This window comes from Hypomesus transpacificus, unplaced genomic scaffold (assembly GCF_021917145.1).
Source record: "Hypomesus transpacificus isolate Combined female unplaced genomic scaffold, fHypTra1 scaffold_229, whole genome shotgun sequence".
Classification (NCBI taxonomy): Eukaryota; Metazoa; Chordata; class Actinopteri; order Osmeriformes; family Osmeridae; genus Hypomesus; species Hypomesus transpacificus.
The window spans coordinates 172866-193107 of NW_025813764.1; the positions used below are offsets into that span (position 1 = coordinate 172866).

Genomic DNA, 20242 nt, shown 5'->3' on the forward strand with positions numbered 1-20242 from the left:
GTTAAGTCTGTATGTGTTATGTCTGTGTCTGCATGTGTGTGTGTTATATTAGTGTGTGTTATGTCTCTGGCTGTGTGTGTTAAGGTCTCTCTACTTGTGTTATGTCTGTGTTATGTCTGTGTTTGTGTGTTTATTATGTGTGTTGCATGTGTGTGTTATGTGGTTTATGTCTGAGTGATGGGTGAGTGAGTGAGTGTGTGTGTGTGTTTTGTCTGGGCTGGCCTATAGGACTGTGTTGTACAGAAATGTCCCTCCTTAATGCTCTTTCAGTTGGAGAGCTGTGTAAGAAGTTACCAGGTGTGTAGGAGGGTACCAGGTGTGTAGGAGGGTACCAGGTGTGTAGGAGGGTACCAGGTGTGTAGAGAGGTACCAGGTGTGTAGAGAGGTACCAGGTGTGTATAAGGGTACCAGGTGTGTAGGAGGGTACCAGGTGTGTAGGAGGGTACCAGGTGTGTAGAGAGGTACCAGGTGTGTAGGAGGGTACCAGGTGTGTAGAGAGGTACCAGGTGTGTATGAGGGTACCAGGTGTGTAGGAGGGTACCAGGTGTGTAGAGAGGTACCAGGTGTGTAGAGAGGTACCAGGTGTGTAAAGAGGTACCAGGTGTGTAGCCTTACTTTGTCAGGTCGGAACAGAGTAGTCTAGCGCCCGGCAACGAAAGGGTTACCATGGAGACTGCATGTGTACGTTTGCAGCTCCCCGCAGCTTGGTACAGAGCCTGTTTCCGTGGCGACGGCCCTGATTCCAACTGGCATGGTGTGTGTGTGTGTGATTCATTGACATGATCCTCATACCTGTGTGAGGCTGTGGATCCATGCATTAGCCACGCTGTGCTAACTGCAGCTAGGCTAGTGAGTTAGCCTTCATCTAGCAAGGCTTCTCTCTCTCTCTCTCTCTCTCTCTCTCTCTCTCTCTCTCTCTCTCTCTCTCTCTCTCACACTCACTCCTCTGTGGTTGACCTTTCCAGTATGAGCTGGTAGAGGTCACACAGAGGTTATGTCGGGGTCATGCAGTGGTGGTGAACAGCAGTGAGATGTGAAGCAGAACAGGTGACCCTGGTCTGAAGGGAAGGAGGTCACCTGATTCCCACGCACCCTCACTATCTTTCAGAGTACAGCAACTGTTGTTGATGATGATAATGATGATGATAATACGTTTGTCTAAATGTAACCCTTTCTCCTCTCTTTCCTCTCCTCTCTCCCCTCCTCTCCTCTCCTCTCTTCCCTCCTCTTCTCTTCTCTCCCCTCCTCTCCTCTCTTCCCTCCTCTCCTCTCCCCTCCTCTACTCTCCTCTCTTCCCTCTCTTCTCTCCTCTCCTCTCTTCCCTCCTCTCCTCTCCTCTCTTCCCTCCTTCCTCTCTTCCCTCCTTCCTCTCCTCTCTCCCCTCCTCTCCTCTCTTCCCTCCTCTCCCCTCCCCTCCTCTCTCCCCTCTCCTCTCCTCTCCCCTCCCCTCCTCTCTCCCCTCCTCTTCTCTCTCCCCTCCCCTCCCCTCCTCTCCTCTCTTCCCTCCCTCCTCTCTTCTCTTCCCTCCTCTTCTCTTCTCTCCCCTCCTCTCCTCTCTTCCCTCCTCTCCTCTCCTGTCCTCTCTTCCCTCCTCTCCCCTCCTCTCCTCTCTTCCCTCCTCTCCTCTCCTCTCTCCCTTCCTCTCCTCTCTTCCCTCCTCTCCTCTCTTCCCTCCTCTCCTCTCATCCCCTCCCTATCTCAGATGCCCAGTGGTCAGATCCTGAAGCACACTCCAGCCCCAGCAGCCTCCACTGCCCCCGACCACGCACAGACTCCATTACCCAGAAGCACCCTGGGCTCCAAGGACCAGCTCCGCCTCCTAACCGGGACCACCAATCACTGCATGGCCCACGCTAAGCATGCTGGGATGGGTGAGGAAGGGGCCAGCCGGGGGGTCCCGTGCCCTCCTTCCTCCCCCCTGAGTGAGGAGGATGATGGGGGGGGAGGGGCGCGGGTGAAGAAGAAACGGAAGAAAAAAAACAAGCAGGAGAAAAGGGCAGAGAGGGAGAGCAAACCAAAGAAGAAGAGGGAGCCGAGAGAAGGGAAGGAGGTGCTTCCCAGGAAGAGCAAGGAGGCCCGGGGGGGCAGAGACCAGAGGGAGGTGAAGGAGGCCCGGGGGGGCAGAGACCAGAGGGAGGTGAAGGAGCGGAGGGAGGTGAAGGAGGTGAAGAGACCCGCGGAGGTCAAGCCCCCGGGGCCGGCCAAGAGGGGCAGGAAACCAAAGGTCAAAGTGCTTCCTCCAGTCCCGCCCCCTGTCCCCAGCCCAGCTCCAGCCCCGCCCCTCATCCTGGTCCCCGTACCCGCCCCCCCCACCCCCAAACAGAGGGGGCGCAAGCCCAGGTGAGGGGGGGGGGCGGGGAAGCCACAGAGGGCAGGACGTGGGGGGAAGAGGAGAGAAAAGGAAGAGAGAGAGAGAGGCATGTCTGTTCTATGTGATCTTCTGTATCTGTCCTCTTAACAATGTCCTGTGCGTGTGGGTATGTGTGTGTATGCGTGTGTGTATATACGTGTGTGTGTACGTGTGTGTGTACGTGTGTGTGTTCCAGAGAGCAAGGCGCGGTGCCGGTGGAGAAGAAGAAGAAAGGGAAGAGGAAAAGGGAGGTTGTGCCGGCGAGAGAGCGCGAGGCGGAGGTGGAGAGGGAGGGGGTGGAGAGTGAGGAGGATGCTAGGGGGGGAGCTGCGGTCTTGGGGGGTGAGGAGAGCACAGACCCCCTGGATAACACGGTGAGGCTCCTGCTCAGAGCCAAAGTCAAACTGAACTCATGAATTTCTGCCCCACGCCTTCAGCTTTTCAGAAAATGCTTTCTTTTTTTTTAACTCAACTTCTCCCTTCTCCCTTTCCTTCATCATTCCTCGTTCTCTCCTCCTATCCCTCCTCTCTTCCCTTCCTCTTCTCCTCCCTCCACCCTTCCTCCCCTCTCCTCAATCCTGCATGGTAGAAGCGTCGTTCTGGCCGGCAGGTGAAGAGGAGGAAGTACAACGAGGATGTAGACTTCAAGGTGGTGGATGATGATGGAGAGACCATCGCTGTCCTGGGCGCTGGACGCATCCCTGCCCTCAACGCCGCTACCCTGGCATGGCAGGCAGAGGTACCCTCTCCTCCTCCACTCTCTCTCTCTTCCCCTCTCCCCCTCTCTCCTCTCTTCCTCTCTCCTCTCCTCTCTTCCTCTCCCCCTCTCCCCCTCTCTCCTCTCTTCCTCTCTCCTCTCCTCTCTTCCTCTCCCCCTCTCTCCTCTCTTCCTCTCTCCTCTCCCCCTCTCTCCTCTCTTCCTCTCTCCTCTCTTCCTCTCTCCTCTCCCCCTCTCTCCTCTCTTCCTCTCTCCTCTCCCCCTCTCTCCTCTCTTCTCCTCTCCTCTCTTCTCTCCACTCTGTAGTCGAGTTCTGAGTCAGTTATGCCCTCTCCCCCTCCAGGAACCACCTGAGGATGAAGCCAACATCATTGAGAAAATCCTGTCTGTTCGAACAGTCAAGAAAGAGGTACACACACACGAGCTGAACATACACACGCACACACACACACACACTCAGACACTCCAAAAACACATGTGGTCTGGATTTGATATTAAATGCTTGCCTCTTTCCCCCCTCTCTCTCTGTCTCCCCCGCTCATCTCTCTCCCTCTCTCTCTCATCTCTCTCCCTCTCACCTCTCTCTCATCTCTCTCTCACCCCCCTCTCTCATCTCTTTTACTCCCTCTCTCTCTCTCTCCCTCTCATCTCTCTCCCTCTCATCTCTCTCTCTCTCTCTCTCTCTCTCTCTCCCTCTCATCTATCTCTCTCTCAGGGTCTGAGCCCATCAGAGGAAGAGGCAGAGGAGTTCTTCGTCAAGTATAGGAACTTGTAAGTCTGACCAGAGCCTAAACACACATATCATCAGGGTTAAATACTACTAGACAAAATCAAATCAATTCAAACTTACTTTGTGCAGTCCTTTTTTAAGTGGGCTTCACAGATGCCCACAGATCACGACCTGTAATCAACCTAAACCCTCAAAGAATAGAAAAGAAAACCTAAGGGATGACCATGACCTAAACCTAAAAACCTATTGTTGTTGACTCTTGTTGTTCTTGACTCGTGTTGTTGACTCTTGTTGTTGACTCTTGCTGTTGTTGACTCTTTTTGTTGACTCTTGCTGTTGTTGACTCTTGTTGTTGACTCTTGCTGTTGTTGACTCTTGTTGTTGTTGACTCTTGTTGTTGTTGTGTGAGCAGCTCCTACCTGCACTGTAAGTGGGCCAGTCTGGAGGAGCTGGAGAAGGATCCCCGGATCCACCAGAAGATCAAACGTTTCAGAGCCAAACAGGCTCAGATGAAGCATATCTTCACTGAGGTGTGACTCCCTTTGCACCTCCTCTCTGCCCCTCCTCTCTCCCCCTCCTCTCTGCACCTCCTCTCTGCCCCTCCTCTCTGCCCCTCCTCTCTGCACCTCCTCTCTGCACCTTCTCTCCTCTCATTTTAACACAGGGATCTCTTTCCAAACAGTACAGCTTCCAGAATTAAAAGGCATCTTTTCTCTCTTCTCTCCTTCCTCCCCCTCCCTCTCCTCCTCCCCCCCTCCCTCTCCTCCTCTCCTCCCCCCCTCCCTCTCCTCCTCTCCCTCTCCTCCTCTCCCCAGCCTGATGAGGACATGTTTAACCCAGACTACCTTGAGGTGGACCGAGTTCTTGAGGTGGCCGTCACCACCGATGCAGACACTGGAGAGGTGAGGACACATGCACACTCTCACACACACTCGCTCACACACACACCAAGGCTGCTGGTAGGATCTACAATTGAGCCATTTCTATCGGTCTGCTCCTTTACAATGCATTGCTGTGTGTGTGTGTGTCGTGTGTGTGCTGTGCCTGTGTCCTGTGCCTGTGTGTGTGTGCGTGCTGTGCTTGTGTGTGTGTGTGCAGGAGGTTACCCACTACCTGGTGAAGTGGTGTTCCCTGTCCTATGAGGAGGCCACCTGGGAGCTTCAGGAGGACGTGGACCCTGGGAAGATCCTGGAGTTTGAGGAAATCCAGAAACTACCCGACCTCAAACATGTGGTGAGCCTGACCTCTGACCCCTAGCTCTGTGACCCTGTGACCCCCAGGGTTCTATCCCTCTGAGACCCCAAGGTCCAAACCCTCTGACCCCTTGCCCTCTGACCCCAAGCCTTGTGACCTTCAACCCTTGACCCTAACCCTGGGTCTCTGTGTGTATCCAGGAGAGGCCTCCTCCAGAGAAGTGGCAGAAGCTGGACAACTCGAGAGGTTATCGCAACGGCAACCAGCTGAGAGAGTACCAGCTGGAGGGGATGAACTGGCTGCTCTTCAACTGGTACAACAGGTAAGTTAGCAGGCTAACTGATAGGCTAGCTGGTAGATCAGGCTCTAACAGATAAGCTAGCAGGCTAACTGATATGCCAACTGGCTGATTGGTAAATCAGGCTCTAACAGGTAAGCTAGCAGGCTAACTGGTACAACAGGTGTGATGGCTCACTACCTGATGACGGTACTGTACACTCACCGTTTGCTCTCCCCCACCCCAGGAAGAACTGCATCCTGGCAGATGAGATGGGCCTGGGGAAGACCATCCAGTCCATCACCTTCCTGTACGAGATCTTCTCCATGGGTCTCCGGGGCCCCTTCCTCATCATCGCCCCCCTGTCCACCATCACCAACTGGGAGAGGGAGTTCCGCACATGGACGCCCATCAACGTGATCGTATACCATGGCTCCCAGATCAGCCGGCAGATGATCCTGCAGTACGAGATGTACCACAAAGACCCGCAGGTATGGAGAGTGTGTGTGCGTGTGTTGAAGTGATTGGGTCTTGGTGTGTGTGTGTGTTGGAGCGTGTGTGTGTGTGTGTGTGTTGAAGTGATTGCGTGTGTGTGTGTGTGTGTGTGTGTCGCAGCAAGAGTGAGCGTGTTGGGTTTTTACCCTGCCGTTTCCCAGGGCAACCCCATCGGCGGCGTGCTGAAGTTCCACGGAGTGATCACCACGTTTGAAATGATCATGGCCGACTGCCCGGAGCTGAGGAAGACCCACTGGTGCTGTGTGGTCATCGATGAGGCCCACAGGCTCAAGAACAGGAACTGCAAACTGCTGGAGGGGCTCAAGATGATGAACCTGGTGAGAGGCTGTGGGGGGGCTGGGTGGGTGGGTGGCTGGTTTACTAACTGGAAGGCTGGTTGGGTGGCTGACTGGCTAGCTAGCTGGTTTACTGACTGACTGGCTAGTTTACTGGCTGGCTGGTTAACTGGCTGGCTGGTTTACTGTCTGGTTTACTGGCTGGTTGACTGACTGGCTGGCTGGTTTACTGGCTGGCTGGCTGACTGACTGGCTGGCTGACTGGCTGGTTTACTGGCTGGTTTACTGACTGGTTTACTGACTGGCTAGCTGGTTTACCGACTGCCTGGCTGGTTGACTGACTGGCTTGCTGGTTTACTGACTGCCTGGCTGTCTTGAGTCCTGCATGTCCTGTTTCAGACCTCTCTGACTGGTCCATCTCTCCACGTTCTCCTGCAGGAACACAAGGTTCTCCTGACAGGAACGCCCTTGCAGAACTCCGTAGAGGAACTCTTCAGCCTGCTGAACTTCCTGGAGCCTCTGCAGTTCCCCTCGGAGACCAGCTTCCTGGACGAGTTTGGAGACCTGAAGACTGAGGAGCAGGTAGCTCCTTATCTCCTACATCCTCAACCCTAGCTCCTTATCTCCTACATCCTCAACCCTCGCTCCTCACCTCCTACATCCTCCACCCTAGCTCCTTATCTCCTACATCCTCAACCCTCGCTCCTTACCTCCTACATCCTCCACCCTAACTCCTTACCTTCTACATCCTCCACCCTAACTCCTTACCTTCTACATCCTCCACCCTAACTCCTTACCTCCTACATCCTCCACCCTAGCTCCTTACCTCCTACATCCTCCACCCTAACTCCTTACCTTCTACATCCTCCTACATCCTCCACCCTGGCTCCTTACCTCCTACATCCTCCACCTTCGCTCCTTACCTCCTACATCCTACACCCTCGCTTCTTACCTCCTACATCCTACACCCTAGCTCCTTACCTCCCACAACCTATACCCTCCCTCCTTACCTCCTACACCCTAGTAACTCCTCAACTTTAACCTGTAAGTACAACACATAACCTCTAAACCCTGACTTCTACACTCTATCTCCTACACCCTGATTTCTACACCTTAAATCTCCACTCCAAAACCCTACACCCTAAATCCCAGATCCCCAACCCCCCTTACCCGCTTTCAAATCTAGAAACTGTTCTGATGCCCCTTCTCCTCTCCTCTCTCCCCCTCACCTCCTCTCCTCCACTCTCTCCTTCCTCACCTCCTCTCCTCCACTCTCACCTCCTCTCCTCCACTCTCTCCTTCCTCTCCTCCTCTCCTCCTCCTCTCTCCTCTCCTCACCTCCTCTCCTCCACTCTCTCCTTTTCCTATCCTTCCTTTCCCTCTCCTCCTCCTCCTATCTCCTCATATCCTCACCTCCTCCTCTCCTCACCTCCTCTCTCCTCCTCTCCTCACCTCCTCTCTCCTCCTCTCCTCACCTCCTCTCTCCTCACTCCTCTCCTCACCTCCTCCTCTCTCCTCACCTCCTCCTCTCCTCACCTCCTCCAGGTGAAGAAGCTGCAGGCCATCCTGAAGCCCATGATGCTGCGCCGTCTGAAAGACGACGTGGAGAAGAACCTGGCTCCCAAGGAGGAGACCATCATAGAGGTGTGTGTGTGTCTGTCTGAATGTGTGTTTATGTGTCTGTATGTGTGTGTCTGTGTTTATGTGTGTTTCAGAATGGTTATTTTATCAGATGTTCAAGTTCAAGTTCAAGTCTTTTATTTGTCAGGTGCACAGAGCAGCACAAGTTAGACTGGGCACTGAAATTCTTAAGACAAGACAACGCAAGCACCTGGCATAACATAACATATAAGTACACAGAACAAATTTACAATGATGGATTGATCTTTCACTCATACACACACACACACACACACTGTCTGCCCAGGTGGAGCTGACCAACATCCAGAAGAAATATTACCGGGCCATCCTGGAGAAGAACTTCACCTTTCTGGCCAAAGGAGCGGGCCAGGCCAACATGCCCAACCTCATCAACACCATGATGGAGCTGAGGAAGTGCTGCAACCACCCCTACCTGATCACAGGTGTGTAAGCCCCTCCCCTAACTGATCACAGGTGTGTAAGCCCCTCCCCTACCTGATCACAGGTGTGTAAGCCCCTCCCCTACCTGATCACAGGTGTGTAAGCCCCTCCCCTACCTGATCACAGGTGTGTAAGCCCCTCCCATACCTGATCACATGTGTGCGATCTTCCCTCCTTTACACCCCTCCTCCTCCCCCTCTCCCCTCCCCCCTCCTCCCCCAGGTGCGGAGGAAAAGATCCTGGAGGACTTCAGGAAAGGTGTGAGCAGTGAGGCGTGGGACTTGCAGCTGCAGGCGATGATCCAGGCAGCAGGCAAGCTGGTGCTGATAGACAAGCTGCTGCCCAAGCTACTGGCAGGGGGCCACAAGGTGCTGGTCTTCTCCCAGATGGTCCGCTGCCTGGACATCCTGGAGGACTACCTCATCCAGAAACGGTGAGGGAGGGAGGAGGAGGTGGGGGTGTAGAGAGGGAATGGGGAGGGGAAAGGAGGAGTGGAGGGAGGGTGTAGTGGAAGGAGGAGGGGAGGGGTGTAAAGAATGGAAGTGGGTAGAGGAGTTGAGGTATGGGGAGGCGGGGGTGGGGGTGGAGAGATGGGACCAGGGTTGGGGTGGGAGGAGGGGAGGAGTGTTAATAAGGGACAGGGGTAGATGTGGGGGGGGTTGAGGTAGGTGGAAAGGGGGGGGGGGGGCTGTAGAGGAAAGAGGAGGAGGGGGGGTGTAAAAGAGGAGAGAGGATGGAGGTGGACACAGACAGCTGCATGTCTCTCAGGATGAAAGCTCCTGTCAGATCAGCTCAACCTGACGTATCGCCCCTCCAGGTACACGTACGAGCGGATCGACGGGCGCGTGCGGGGGAACCTCCGCCAGGCCGCCATCGACCGCTTCTGCAAGCCGGACTCTGACCGCTTCGTCTTCCTGCTGTGCACGCGGGCCGGCGGCCTGGGGATCAACCTCACCGCCGCCGACACCTGCATCATCTTTGACTCAGACTGGAACCCCCAGAACGACCTGCAGGTAGGAGAGGAGGGGGAGAGGAGTGGGGGGGGGGGGGGAGTGGGGGGAAGGAGGACAGGAAGGGGAGGGTGGAGGAAGTGTGGCAGAGCCTGAGACGTTGCTCTCTCTTTGCCCCGCCCAGGCCCAGGCACGCTGCCACCGGATTGGCCAGAGCAAGGCTGTAAAGGTGTACCGACTCATCACCAGGAACTCCTACGAGAGAGAGATGTTCGACAAGGCCAGCCTGAAGCTTGGCCTGGACAAGGCCGTGCTCCAGGACATCAACCGCAAGGGCAGCGTCAACGGGGTGGGTGGTCTCTATGGTAACGCCGTCACTGGATGTCGCTGGTCTCCATGGCGATGGTCTGACGGTGTACTAGACAGTGTACTCACTAGGGGTAGGGGGAAAAATCCATTCACGTTTGGATCACGGTTCAGTCTGCTAGCGATTCAGAACGATTCACAAATTAATGTGAATAGACGTTTTTTAATGATTAATTATTTTTTAGTTTTTTGGGGGGGATTAAAAAATAAATAATCTTGTGACCCCCAAGAATCGATTTGAATCTAATCGTAAGGTTCCAAAAGATTCCCACCGCTAGTAATAACCAGTGTACTAACCAGTGTCCTAGTGTACTAACTAGCATCCTAGTGTACTAACCAGTGTCCTAGTGTACTAACCAGCATCCTAGTGTACTAACCAGTGTCCTAGTGTACTAACCAGCATCCTAGTGTACTAACCAGCGTCCTAGTGTACTACTAACCAGCATCCTAGTATACTAACCAGTGTCCTAGTGTACTAACCAGTGTCCTAGTGTACTAACTAGCATCCTAGTGTACTAACTAGTGTCCTAGTGTACTAACCGGCCTGGCTGTGCAGGTGCAGCAGCTGTCCAAGCTGGAGGTGGAGGACCTGCTGAGGAAGGGAGCGTACGGAGCTCTGATGGACGAGGAGGACGAGGGCTCCAAGTTCTGCGAGGAGGACATAGACCAGATCCTTCAGAGACGCACCCAGACCATCACCATCCAATCAGAGGGCAAGGGATCAACCTTCGCCAAGGTGACCCCTGAACACTGAACTTTCACACGTCACTCTGTCGGCTGTTGCCATGGATATTTACATTTACATTTATGCATTTAGCAGACGCTTTTATCCAAAGCGACTTCCAAGAGAGAGCTTTACAAAAGAGCATAGGTCACTGATCATAACAACGAGGTAGTCCCAAACATTGCAAGCAGCCAAAACATGAAGCATACATTGTGAAAAAACAAAACAAGTGCCAAAAGGGAAGACCCATAAGATATACTACACTTAACGTGTCTGTGTGTGGGGGGTGTTTCTGTGTGTGTGTGTGTGTGTGTGTCCAGGCCAGCTTTGTGTCGTCTGGGAACAGAACAGACATTTCCCTGGACGATCCTAACTTCTGGCAGAAGTGGGCAAAGATCGCTGAGCTGGAGGTGGAGTCTCGGGCGGAGAAGGTAAGAGGGAAGGATGGGTGGAGCATGGGTCTTTCCTCCCTCGTGAGGAGAGAGGGAGGAGAGAGGGAGAAGGGGAGGGGGAGAGGGAGAGGAGGGGGGGGAGAGAGGAGGAGGGAGAGAGGGAGGGAGAGGGAGAGGAGAGAGGGGGAGAGGGAGGGAGAGGAGGAGGGGGAGAGGAAGAGGGGGAGAGGGAGGGGGAGGAGAGAGAGGGAGAAGAGAGGAGAGGAGAGAGAGAGGTAAGACAGGCAGCTTAACTCTCTGGCTCATCTCTCTTCTCTCCCTCACTGCCCAACAGATGGTCTGTAAGAAGGAGATACTGAAACAGCATGCCAAGTAGAGACTAGTGGACTACAACTGTGTGTTTGCCTTTGATAGGGTTCTTACTGTTTATATTTGTGTGTGTGTGTGTGACCAGGAGAGTCTGGTGATCGACACCCCCCGCGTGAGGAAGCAGACGCGTCACTACAACTCGTTTGAGGATGATGAGCTGATGGAGTTTTCTGAGCTGGACAGCGACTCAGAAGAGCGACCCTGTCGATCCCGTCGCCTTAGCGACCGCAGCCGCCGCTACCTCCGGGCCGAGTGCTTCCGGGTCGAGAAGAACCTTCTCATCTTCGGGTGAGGCTGGACAGGAAGTGTTGTTGGACAAGAATTGGTGTTGGACAGAAAGCAGGGCTGCACGGGAGTAGTTTTGGACAGGAAGCAGGGCTGGACAGGAAGCAGGGCTGGACAGGAAGCAGGGCTGGACAGGAAGCAGGGCTGCACAGAAGTAGTTTTGGACAGGAAGCAGGGATGGACAGGAAGCAGGGCTGGACAGGAAGCAGGGCTGGACAGGAAGCAGGGCTGCACAGAAGTAGTTTTGGACAAGAAGCAGGGATGGACAGGAAATGGGGCTGGACAGGAAGCAGGGCTGGACAGGAAGCAGGGCTGGACAGGAAGCGGGGCTGGACAGGAAGCAGGGCTGGACAGAAGTAGTTTTGAAGAGGAAGTATAACTGTATAGGAAGTGTGAACAGATTGAGGTGAGTGTTTCTAGAATTAAATATAGATTTTGGGAACTGTGTCAGCAGAAGTGTATGTTATCAAGCAAGCCAACGGTAGATAACCTTCTCTCCTGAAAATAAGATCACTATCAAGGTCAGCTTGATATTTAATAACTTTTTTTTCTGTCCATGCCTCCTATCTACCCCCTCCTCTTTCCCCCCTTGTCCTCCCTCACTCCCACCATCCTTCCTCCCCTCCTCTCCCCCCCCCTCATCCTCCCTCCCTCCCCTCATCCTCCCCTCCTCCCTCATCCTCCTCTCCCCTCACCCCCCCTCACCCTCCCTCCCCTCATCCTCCTCTCCCTCCCTCCCTTCACCCCCCCCCCCTCCCCTCATCCCCCCTCCTCTCCCTCCCTCCCCTCATCCTCCCCTCCCTCCCTCCCCTCACCCCCCCCCCCCCCTCCCCTCATCCCCCCTCCTCTCCCTCCCTCCCTCATCCTCCCATCCTCCCCCCCTCCAGATGGGGGAGATGGAAGGACATCCTGAGCCACGGGCGTTTTAAATGGCACCTGGCGGAGCGAGACATGGAGGTGGTGTGCCGAGCGCTGCTGGTGTACTGTCTACGGCACTACAAGGGAGACGACAAGATCAAGAGCTTCATCTGGGACCTCATCACCCCCAGCAAGGACGGCCAGGACCAGGCCCTGCAAAACCACTCCGGTTAGCATGCTAGCATTCACCCACCTACACACACCCAGTGTTAGCATGCTAGCATTCACCCCCCCTACACACAGCCAGTGTTAGCCTGCTAGCATTCACCCACCTACACACAGCCAGTGTTAGCCTGCTAGCATTCACCCACCTACACACAGCCAGTGTTAGCCTGCTAGCATTCACCCACCTACACACAGCCAGTGTTGGCCTGCTAGGATTCACCCACCTAGACCCAGTCAGTGTTAGCATGCTAACACTCATCCACACAAACCCATCCTGTGTTAGCATGTTAGCGTTAACCCACACAAATCCAGCCTGTGCTAGCATGTTTATTTTTAACCTACCCCAAACTCAACCTGTGTTAGCATGTTAGCACTAAACCACCTAATCCCAGTTAGTATTAGCATGTTAGCTTTATGAGTGGTGTGTTGTGCCCAGGCCTGTCAGCGCCGGTGCCACGGGGGAGGAAGGGCAAGAAGCTGAAGACCCAGCTGAGCCCGCCGGAGCTGCAGCAAGCTGATTGGCTGGTCCACTGCAACCCTGAGGTGGTGCTGCACGACGACAGCTACAAGAAACACCTCAAACAACACTGCAACAAGTAGGTTTCCTAGCAATACCTTTTAACAACGCCGTACCAATTAGGATGTATAACATGCTAACTAGTAATCTGACTACAAATACAGGAATCAGTTTGAATGTGGCTCAGTTATCTGTAGCACCAGACTCTGTTCTGCTCGCTAACCCTGTCTTCTCCTGCAGGGTGCTCCTGAGGGTGAGGATGTTGTACTACCTGAAAGTGGAGGTGCTGGGGGAGGCTGCCACCCAGGCCCTAGAGGGCATCCCCGCCAGGTACAGACCCCCACACGGTACATGCTGCTGGTCCTGTCTGCACATGAGGGTCATGGCTAACTGTGTGTGTGTGTTGCAGTAAACTGGAGGTGTCTCTTCCTGACATCGACTACATCGAGGTGCCAGCTGGCTGGTGGGACGTGGAGGCTGACAAGTCTCTGCTGATGGGTGTCCACAAACATGGTAGGTTGCTAGGATACAAACATGGTAGGCTGCTAGGATACCAGCATGGTAGGCTGCTAGGATACCAACATGGTAGGCTGCTAGGATACCAACATGGTAGGCTGCTAAGATACAAACATGGTAGGCTGCTAGGATACCAACATGGTAGGCTGCTAGGATACCAGCATGGTAGGCTGCTAGGATACCAACATGGTAGGCTGCTAGGAAAGAAACATGGTAGGCTGCTAGGATACAAACATGGTAGGCTGCTAGGATACAAGCATGGTAGGCTGCTAGGATACCAACATGGTAGGCTGCTAGGATACCAACATGGTAAGCTGCTAGGATACCAGCATGGTAGGCTGCTAGGATACAAACATGGTAGGCTGCTAGGATACCAACATGGTAGGCTGCTAGGATACCAGCATGGTAGGCTGCTAGGATACCAACATGGTAGGATGCTAGGATACCAGCATGTTAGGATGCTAAGAAGACATTAATAATGTGTGTGTGTGCCCTGTGTGTGTGTGCCCTGTGTGTGTGTGCTCTGTGTGTGTGTGTGCTCTGTGTGTGTGTGTTCCTCCCAGGGTATGAGCGCTACAACGCCATGCGTGTGGACCCAGGCCTCTGCTTCCTGGAGCGGGTGGGCATGCCCGACGCCTCGGCCCTGACGGGGGAGCAGGGAGGGGGGGAGGGGGGCTCCGACCTCATTGACAGGTAGGACACACGCTAAAATACAAACTCAGAACACAGGACTCACGCACACACACATGGTGAGGGAGGGGGTGAGGGAGGGGGTGAGGATGGGGGTGAGGGTGAGGGAGGGGGTGAGGGTGGGGGTGAGAGGAGGGGGTGAAGGGGGGGGGTGAAGGTGAGGGAGAGAGGAGACTGAGGGTGATGCTGTGTGTGTGTGTCTCAGCATGTGTAAGAGTGAGGAGGTGACGGAGGAGACGAGGGAAGAGACGAGAGAGGAGACGAGAGAGGAGACGAGGGAGGAGACGAGCTCCAAGGCAGAGGGAGGAGAGGAAGGAGAGGACACGAAGGTAAGACCACCTGGGGAACATCTTAATAACGAGACTTCTTAACAGATGTTAAGAAATCGTTAACATGTCTCAAATACATCCAATTACTCTACTTGTCGTGTTTAACTAGGCTGTGTGTGTGTTCGTGTGTGTGTGTGTCAGGAGGAGCCGTGCTCTAGCAGTGACGCCGCAGACAAGCCTGACATTGTGGCCCCGGGTGAGAACCGGCCTCTGTAATGGATCCATCACTGGTCAACCATCTCCATCTCTCTCTCCCACTCTATCTATCTCTCGAACCCCATTTTTCTCTCCACCTCTCTCTGTCCACCCCTCTCCATCTCTCTATCCTCTATGTTTCTACCCTCCTCTCTATCTCTCTTTTTCCATCTATCTATTTCTCCCTCTCTTTCTCTCTCTCTCTCTCTCGCTCCCTCTCTCTCTCTCTCTCTCTCTCGCTCTCTCTCTCTCTCTCTCTCTCGCTCTCTCTCACTGACTGCCTTTCTTAACCCCTCCTATCCCTTCTCCTCTTTGTCTCCAGACTCCCTCAGTGTGGACCTTACCCAGGAGGGGGTGGAGTCTCAGTGTGGAGGGGTGGAGCCTCAGTGTGGAGGGGTGGAGCCTCAGTGTGGAGGGGTGGAGCCTCAGTGTGGAGGGTTGGAGCCTCAGTGTGGAGGGGTGGAGCCTAACTTCCAAGGCCGGCCCCTGTGGCCAGCAGGCCCCGCCCTCACAGCCCGTTTGAGACGCCTCATCACAGCGTACCAGCGATTCACCCGCCGCGAGCCAATCAGACACGACTTCCTCTTTCATGACGGGCTGGGGGCGGGTCATGGACCGTTGGCGTGGCAACTGGGAGAGGAGCTGAGGCGATGTTCGGTGGGGGCGGAGCCAGACCCACTCTTCCTGGAGTGGCAGAGGAGGTGATGTCACTGTTGTGGAACAACTTACTGTCCTTGTGTTTGTGTGTGTGTGTGTGTGTGTGTGTGTGTGTGTGTGTAATGACTGTTTGAGTGCATTTGTGTGTTCCCAGGTGGACTCGGAGGGAGCAGGCAGACTTCTACCGCACGGTGTCTTCGTTCGGGGTGGTGTTTGACCCAGAGAGGAAGTGCTTCGACTGGGCTCAGTTCAGAGCCCTGGCCCGCCTAGACCGCAAGACGGACCACAGCCTGGAGAGATACTTCTACAGCTTCGTCTCCATGTGCCGCACTGCCTGCAGACTGCCCCCTAGGAAGGACGAAGGTACTGCAGGGGGAGGAGCGGGGGGGGGGGTCGGGGAGGAGAAGAGTGGGGGAGGAACTTGTGTCTTGTGTCTGTATGCATAAAGCAACAAAATCAGTCTCTCTCTCCTTCCCCTCCCCTCCCTCCTCTCCTCTCCACTGTTTCCTTCCCCTCCCCCTTCCCCTTCCTCCCCCCTCCCCCCAGGCCCGGTTGACCACTCCCTCTTCCTGGAGCCAATCACGGAGGAGCGTGCGGCGAGGACCCTGTACCGCATCGAGCTCCTGCGGAAGATCCGCGAGCAGGTGCTGCGTCACCCGCTGCTGTCGCCGCGGTTACAGCTGTGTCGGCCCAGCCTGTACCTCCCGGTGTGGTGGGAGTGCGGCAAGCACGACCGCGACCTGTTGCTAGGCGCCGCCCGGCACGGCCTGAGCCGCACAGACTACTACATCCTGAACGATCCCCAGCTGTGCTTCCTGGAGGCCCATAGGAACTACGTCTGTAAGGAGAGAAGGCAGGGCTACCCGCCCCCTCAACACCCCCACCACCACCCTGGTCTGCCCCCTCCACCCTCCTCTTCACACCCTCACTGCTGCCTGTACGACCCAGGCCTGGGCCCCTGCTCCTCCCCCCAGCCCCCGCCTGAGTACCACCCCCCACTGCACCCGTCTCCTTCCCACCCACACCTCCAGGGAGCGCCAGAGGCAGGGGAGGCGGACCCCAGGGCCGGCCTGGGGATGGTGCCTGGGGGTCGGGAGGGGAGCTACCTGGAGGAGAGCCTGGACCTGGCCTCGCTCCACCACGACCCCCTGACCTCTGACCCCGACGCTCTGGGGAAGAGCAAGGACGGCCTCAGCGGCTTCCCCTTTAACTCGGCCGCGGCCGGACAGAGCATGCTCAACTCCTACGGCGTGGGGGCGGAGTCTATGGCGGGGAAGCTGCGGAGCGACGTGCTGGTTGGCCAGCAGGGCTCGGAGGAGGAAACCGGCCTATTGGCTCCCTCCGTGCAGCTCGACCAATTGCAGGCCTCCTGGGAGCCCGGCGACCACGCTAGCCCCACCCATCACATGTTCAACGAGGCGGACGCCATCTTGGGCCCGCCCACTCTGGAGGCGGGGTTTCTGGAGGAGGAGGAGGGGCAGGGGGGAGATGGGGGTGGAGCGGAGGAGACGTTGGAAGACTGTCTGGGTCTCCCCCCCTCCTCCTCCCCCTCTCACCCCTCTGGGGGAGGGTCTCTACCCTCCAGCTTCATGCTGTTCAAGGTAGGCAGGGTCTCAATACTAGACTCTGTACACTTTAAGGTAGGCCGGGTCTCAATACTAGACTCTGTACACTTCATGCTGTCCAAGGTAGGCCATGTCTAACTCTGATTGTCTAACTCTGACCCTAACCCTTACCTTTGACCCTGTCCTCTCTCCTCCAGGACATCGGGGTGAGCGAGGACCCCAGCGTGGAGCCCACAGACCTGTCAGTCAGTCCTCCTCCCCGCTACATCCCCCCTCCACCCCTCTCCCTCTCCCTCTCCCACATCCCCCCTCCGCCCCTCTCCCTGTCCCACACTGATGATGTCACAGATGCCTTGACCAGCCACACACAAGGGGTGGAGCCAGCGTTCGAGTTTGACAAGGAGGAGGAGCTGTCTGGCGACAGCCAGGGGCTGGAGGGGGAGGAGCCGTGTCTAGTGCCGGTGTCCCATGGTGAGCAGGCTCCAGATGAGGCCTACTCAGACCCCCAGGACCAGGGACTTGCCTGCGAAGACGACCCAGCCCAGGAGCAGCCTTACTCGGGGACGCTGGGGGAGACGGCCCTGGGGCTGGAGGCTGGAGAGAGCCCGGTGGAGCTGGACGAGGAGGCAATGGAGGTAGAGCCCAGCCTTGAGGAAGGAGAGATGGGGTGTCTACCCGGGGCCTTAGGGGCTCCACCCGGCCCAGGGGACGAGCCCTGGGAGGGGGGTGGGGCTCTGGGGAGCCCGGGGAACGAGGCAGTTCCCCGGTCTGAGGGTCACAAGCTTCTAGAAGGCCTGGCTGAGCGGAGAACCCTGGAGGAACCCGGAGAGGGAACCTCAGCAGAAGATGTTGGGGGAACCTTCCTAGAACCCCTCCAGGAACAGTACCAGCTAGAACCTGAGGAACCCTGCGATGAGCAGGCAGAACTTGGGAGAACCCTCACACAGCACACACCTCCCGCACACACCTCCCTCGCCCACTCTGTCTTTCCTCCATCACCCTCCCCTCCCACACCCCGGGCAGAGGCGCCCCTGGCCCCGGGGAAGGTGAAGAACGAGCCCAGCCTGGAGGAGCAGAGCTGTGGGGCTCTGGTGGACAGCAGGCTGGGCCCAGGTGGCTTCCTGGGCCTGGACCCTGGCAGCACCAAGCCCAAGGAGGAGGAGCTCTCCCTGGGGCCCAGGCCGGGCCCGGGGCCCCTGGTCCTGGCGGTCAAGATGGAGACCAAGATGGAGGCAGGGGACTACCCTCTGAACCAGACGAGCGAGGAGCTGAAACCAGCCGGGTTCCCTCTGAAGGCTGAGGAGCCGGAGGAGGACAAGCCTGCTGTGGTGCTCCCTGGGAAGACTGACTGCTCTGAGACCAAGCCAGAAGGTCTGCTGTTTCCAGTCAAGCCAGAAGGATTGGGTTTCTCTGTGAAGCCAGAGGGTCTGGGTTTCTCTGTGAAGCCAGAGGGTCTGGGTTTCTCTGTGAAGCCTGAGGGCCTGGTCTACTGCTTGAAGCCTGAAGGTCTGGTCTACTGTGTGAAGCCAGACTGTCTGGAGCCCAAGACAGAGCAGCTGGAGGCCGACAGCACCGTGCTCAGCCCCAAGATGGAGGAGAGACGCACGCCAGGTAACAAGCACAACGACACACATCCGTTTATCTATCTTTAGCTTTCATGCCAAGTACAGAGGAGGATTTGAACCCGCAATCTTTTGATTTGCGGTCGAATGCTTTACCCACTGAGCTGTCCCCGTCCTTGGGACTTTAATTTAGCCGTCACTTTAAAAAAATAAATTTAAAGCTAAAGAAATCCTGTGGTAAAGTCAGTTATCTAGGTGTTGTTGGGTTGGTTTGGTGTGATCAGTGTGCCCCCATCACCAGGCCCAGGGGACAGCTACGTTGACCCCCCCAGGTATACTGCCCCCTCGCTGGGCATGTGTGACCTGCCCGACAGCCTACACGACATCAGGGAGCCAACCATCGCTCAGCTGCTGCAGGAGAAAGCCCTCTACTCCTTCTCTGAGTGGCCCAAGGTACTGTCCGTCTTCCCACTCTCTTCTCTGATTGGCTGGGCTCTCTTGGACAGTATTTCTCTGAAAAAACACCATCCGTAATTTCCCCCTTTTCTCTGAATGGGGCGGCTACTGTTAGTCATTCCCCTCTCGTATCTGATTGGTTGGAGGTACAGTAGGAGGCCGTGTTTTGGCGCGTGTGTGTGATGTGTCCTCTGCTCCGCCCCCAGGACCGTGTCATCATTAATCGCCTGGACAGCATCTGCCACGCCATCCTGAAGGGGAAGTGGCCGTCGTCCAGCCAGCAGTACGAGTCCCCCAGCGCCCTGTCGTCCTCCTGCTTGGGCCCCAGCCCTGGCCTGGCCCCCCACCACCACCCCCAGCACCGGCCGGCCTACCTGCCCCCCAGCCCCCGCCTCCAGCAGCCCCCCCCAGGGCTGGGCTACAGCCTGCCCCCGCCTCTCACCAGGCTGCCCAAGGTGTTTATCCTTCACCCACCACACACACACACAGACCCTTCACCCCCCCCAACCCCCCCATTACCTGTGTGTCACAGCATCCATACCCGTGTGTGTGTGTGTGTGTGTGTGTGTGTGTGTGTGTGTGTGCCTGTGTGTGTGTGTGTGCCTGTGTCAGTGTGTGCCTGTGTGTGTGTGCCTGTGTGTGTGTGTGTGTGTGTGCCGGGCTGTTTCACCGTGTGTCCTGTGTTACCTCCTGTTTAACCCTGTCTCATTCTTGTGTTCCGTTCCTCCTTCCCTCATGCAGTACGGCCCGCGAGGCGGGGGCCCGCGAGGGGGGCGTGGCTGCCGTCTCATATCCTTGCCTCTGTTGCAGGAGCGCTTGGTGGCTCCGCCTTACCTGCCCGAGATGAAGCGCGGCCGGCGCCCCTATGACTACAACCCCGGCGAGGCCCAGGGCCACGCCCCCCAGGACAAAATGGCGCCCGTGGTAGCTCCGCCCCCCTCCTCCCACCGCGGGGGGTCCATGCTGATCAACGGCTGGCAGGAGGCCGCCATGGACCTGTCCAAGCCTGGGGAGCTGGGGCTGGGGGCGGACGAGGCCGGGGGGAACCTGGGGCACCACCAGGGGCACAAGTTGGGCCCGTCCCTGGGCACCATGGGGGGGCTGGCGGGCGCCATGCAAGGCTCCGGGGGCATGGACATGGTCGGTATCCTGCAGGCAGGCCTCATACACCCCGTTACCGGGCAGATCGTTAACGGGAGCCTGCGCAGGGACGACTCCATGCTGCGGAGGAGGAGGGGGAGGAGGCGGAACGTGGAGGCCGTGGACATGGGGTTCAAGAGCCCTGGGGGGGAGGCGCAGGTGAGGGGCGGGGCGGGGCGGGGAGGAGGGGGGTAAAGGGGAGGAGCAGGAGAATGGCCCACAGGTCTTTGTACCTCAGCATCATCTTCCTCCTCCTCTGAATCCCACCTGACTGTCTTCCCTCTGTGTGTTTGTCGCCCCCTAC

The 20242-nt window shown here is 56.5% G+C and overlaps 1 protein-coding gene across 1 annotated transcript in view; it reads left to right on the plus strand.

Moving 5' to 3' along the window:
- Nucleotides 1–20242, plus strand: part of chd6 (chromodomain helicase DNA binding protein 6) — a gene marked incomplete at its 3' end in the record, with an annotated part of 28500 nt that overhangs the window by 6274 nt on the left and 1984 nt on the right. The window contains exons 3-37 of the mRNA XM_047014239.1: nucleotides 1703–2340; nucleotides 2547–2724; nucleotides 2940–3089; nucleotides 3412–3477; nucleotides 3784–3839; nucleotides 4211–4328; nucleotides 4614–4700; nucleotides 4897–5031; nucleotides 5193–5314; nucleotides 5517–5760; nucleotides 5926–6102; nucleotides 6499–6642; nucleotides 7606–7704; nucleotides 7988–8144; nucleotides 8365–8575; nucleotides 8960–9155; nucleotides 9277–9441; nucleotides 10015–10194; nucleotides 10503–10613; nucleotides 11029–11231; nucleotides 12116–12315; nucleotides 12748–12907; nucleotides 13069–13158; nucleotides 13238–13341; nucleotides 13908–14037; nucleotides 14240–14258; nucleotides 14307–14363; nucleotides 14505–14559; nucleotides 14881–15259; nucleotides 15370–15578; nucleotides 15762–16816; nucleotides 16978–18391; nucleotides 18644–18795; nucleotides 19005–19253; nucleotides 19540–20097. Coding sequence (XP_046870195.1) covers nucleotides 1703–2340; nucleotides 2547–2724; nucleotides 2940–3089; nucleotides 3412–3477; nucleotides 3784–3839; nucleotides 4211–4328; nucleotides 4614–4700; nucleotides 4897–5031; nucleotides 5193–5314; nucleotides 5517–5760; nucleotides 5926–6102; nucleotides 6499–6642; nucleotides 7606–7704; nucleotides 7988–8144; nucleotides 8365–8575; nucleotides 8960–9155; nucleotides 9277–9441; nucleotides 10015–10194; nucleotides 10503–10613; nucleotides 11029–11231; nucleotides 12116–12315; nucleotides 12748–12907; nucleotides 13069–13158; nucleotides 13238–13341; nucleotides 13908–14037; nucleotides 14240–14258; nucleotides 14307–14363; nucleotides 14505–14559; nucleotides 14881–15259; nucleotides 15370–15578; nucleotides 15762–16816; nucleotides 16978–18391; nucleotides 18644–18795; nucleotides 19005–19253; nucleotides 19540–20097 — 8268 coding nt within the window. The remainder of the gene's footprint in view (nucleotides 1–1702; nucleotides 2341–2546; nucleotides 2725–2939; nucleotides 3090–3411; nucleotides 3478–3783; nucleotides 3840–4210; nucleotides 4329–4613; nucleotides 4701–4896; nucleotides 5032–5192; nucleotides 5315–5516; nucleotides 5761–5925; nucleotides 6103–6498; nucleotides 6643–7605; nucleotides 7705–7987; nucleotides 8145–8364; nucleotides 8576–8959; nucleotides 9156–9276; nucleotides 9442–10014; nucleotides 10195–10502; nucleotides 10614–11028; nucleotides 11232–12115; nucleotides 12316–12747; nucleotides 12908–13068; nucleotides 13159–13237; nucleotides 13342–13907; nucleotides 14038–14239; nucleotides 14259–14306; nucleotides 14364–14504; nucleotides 14560–14880; nucleotides 15260–15369; nucleotides 15579–15761; nucleotides 16817–16977; nucleotides 18392–18643; nucleotides 18796–19004; nucleotides 19254–19539; nucleotides 20098–20242) is intronic.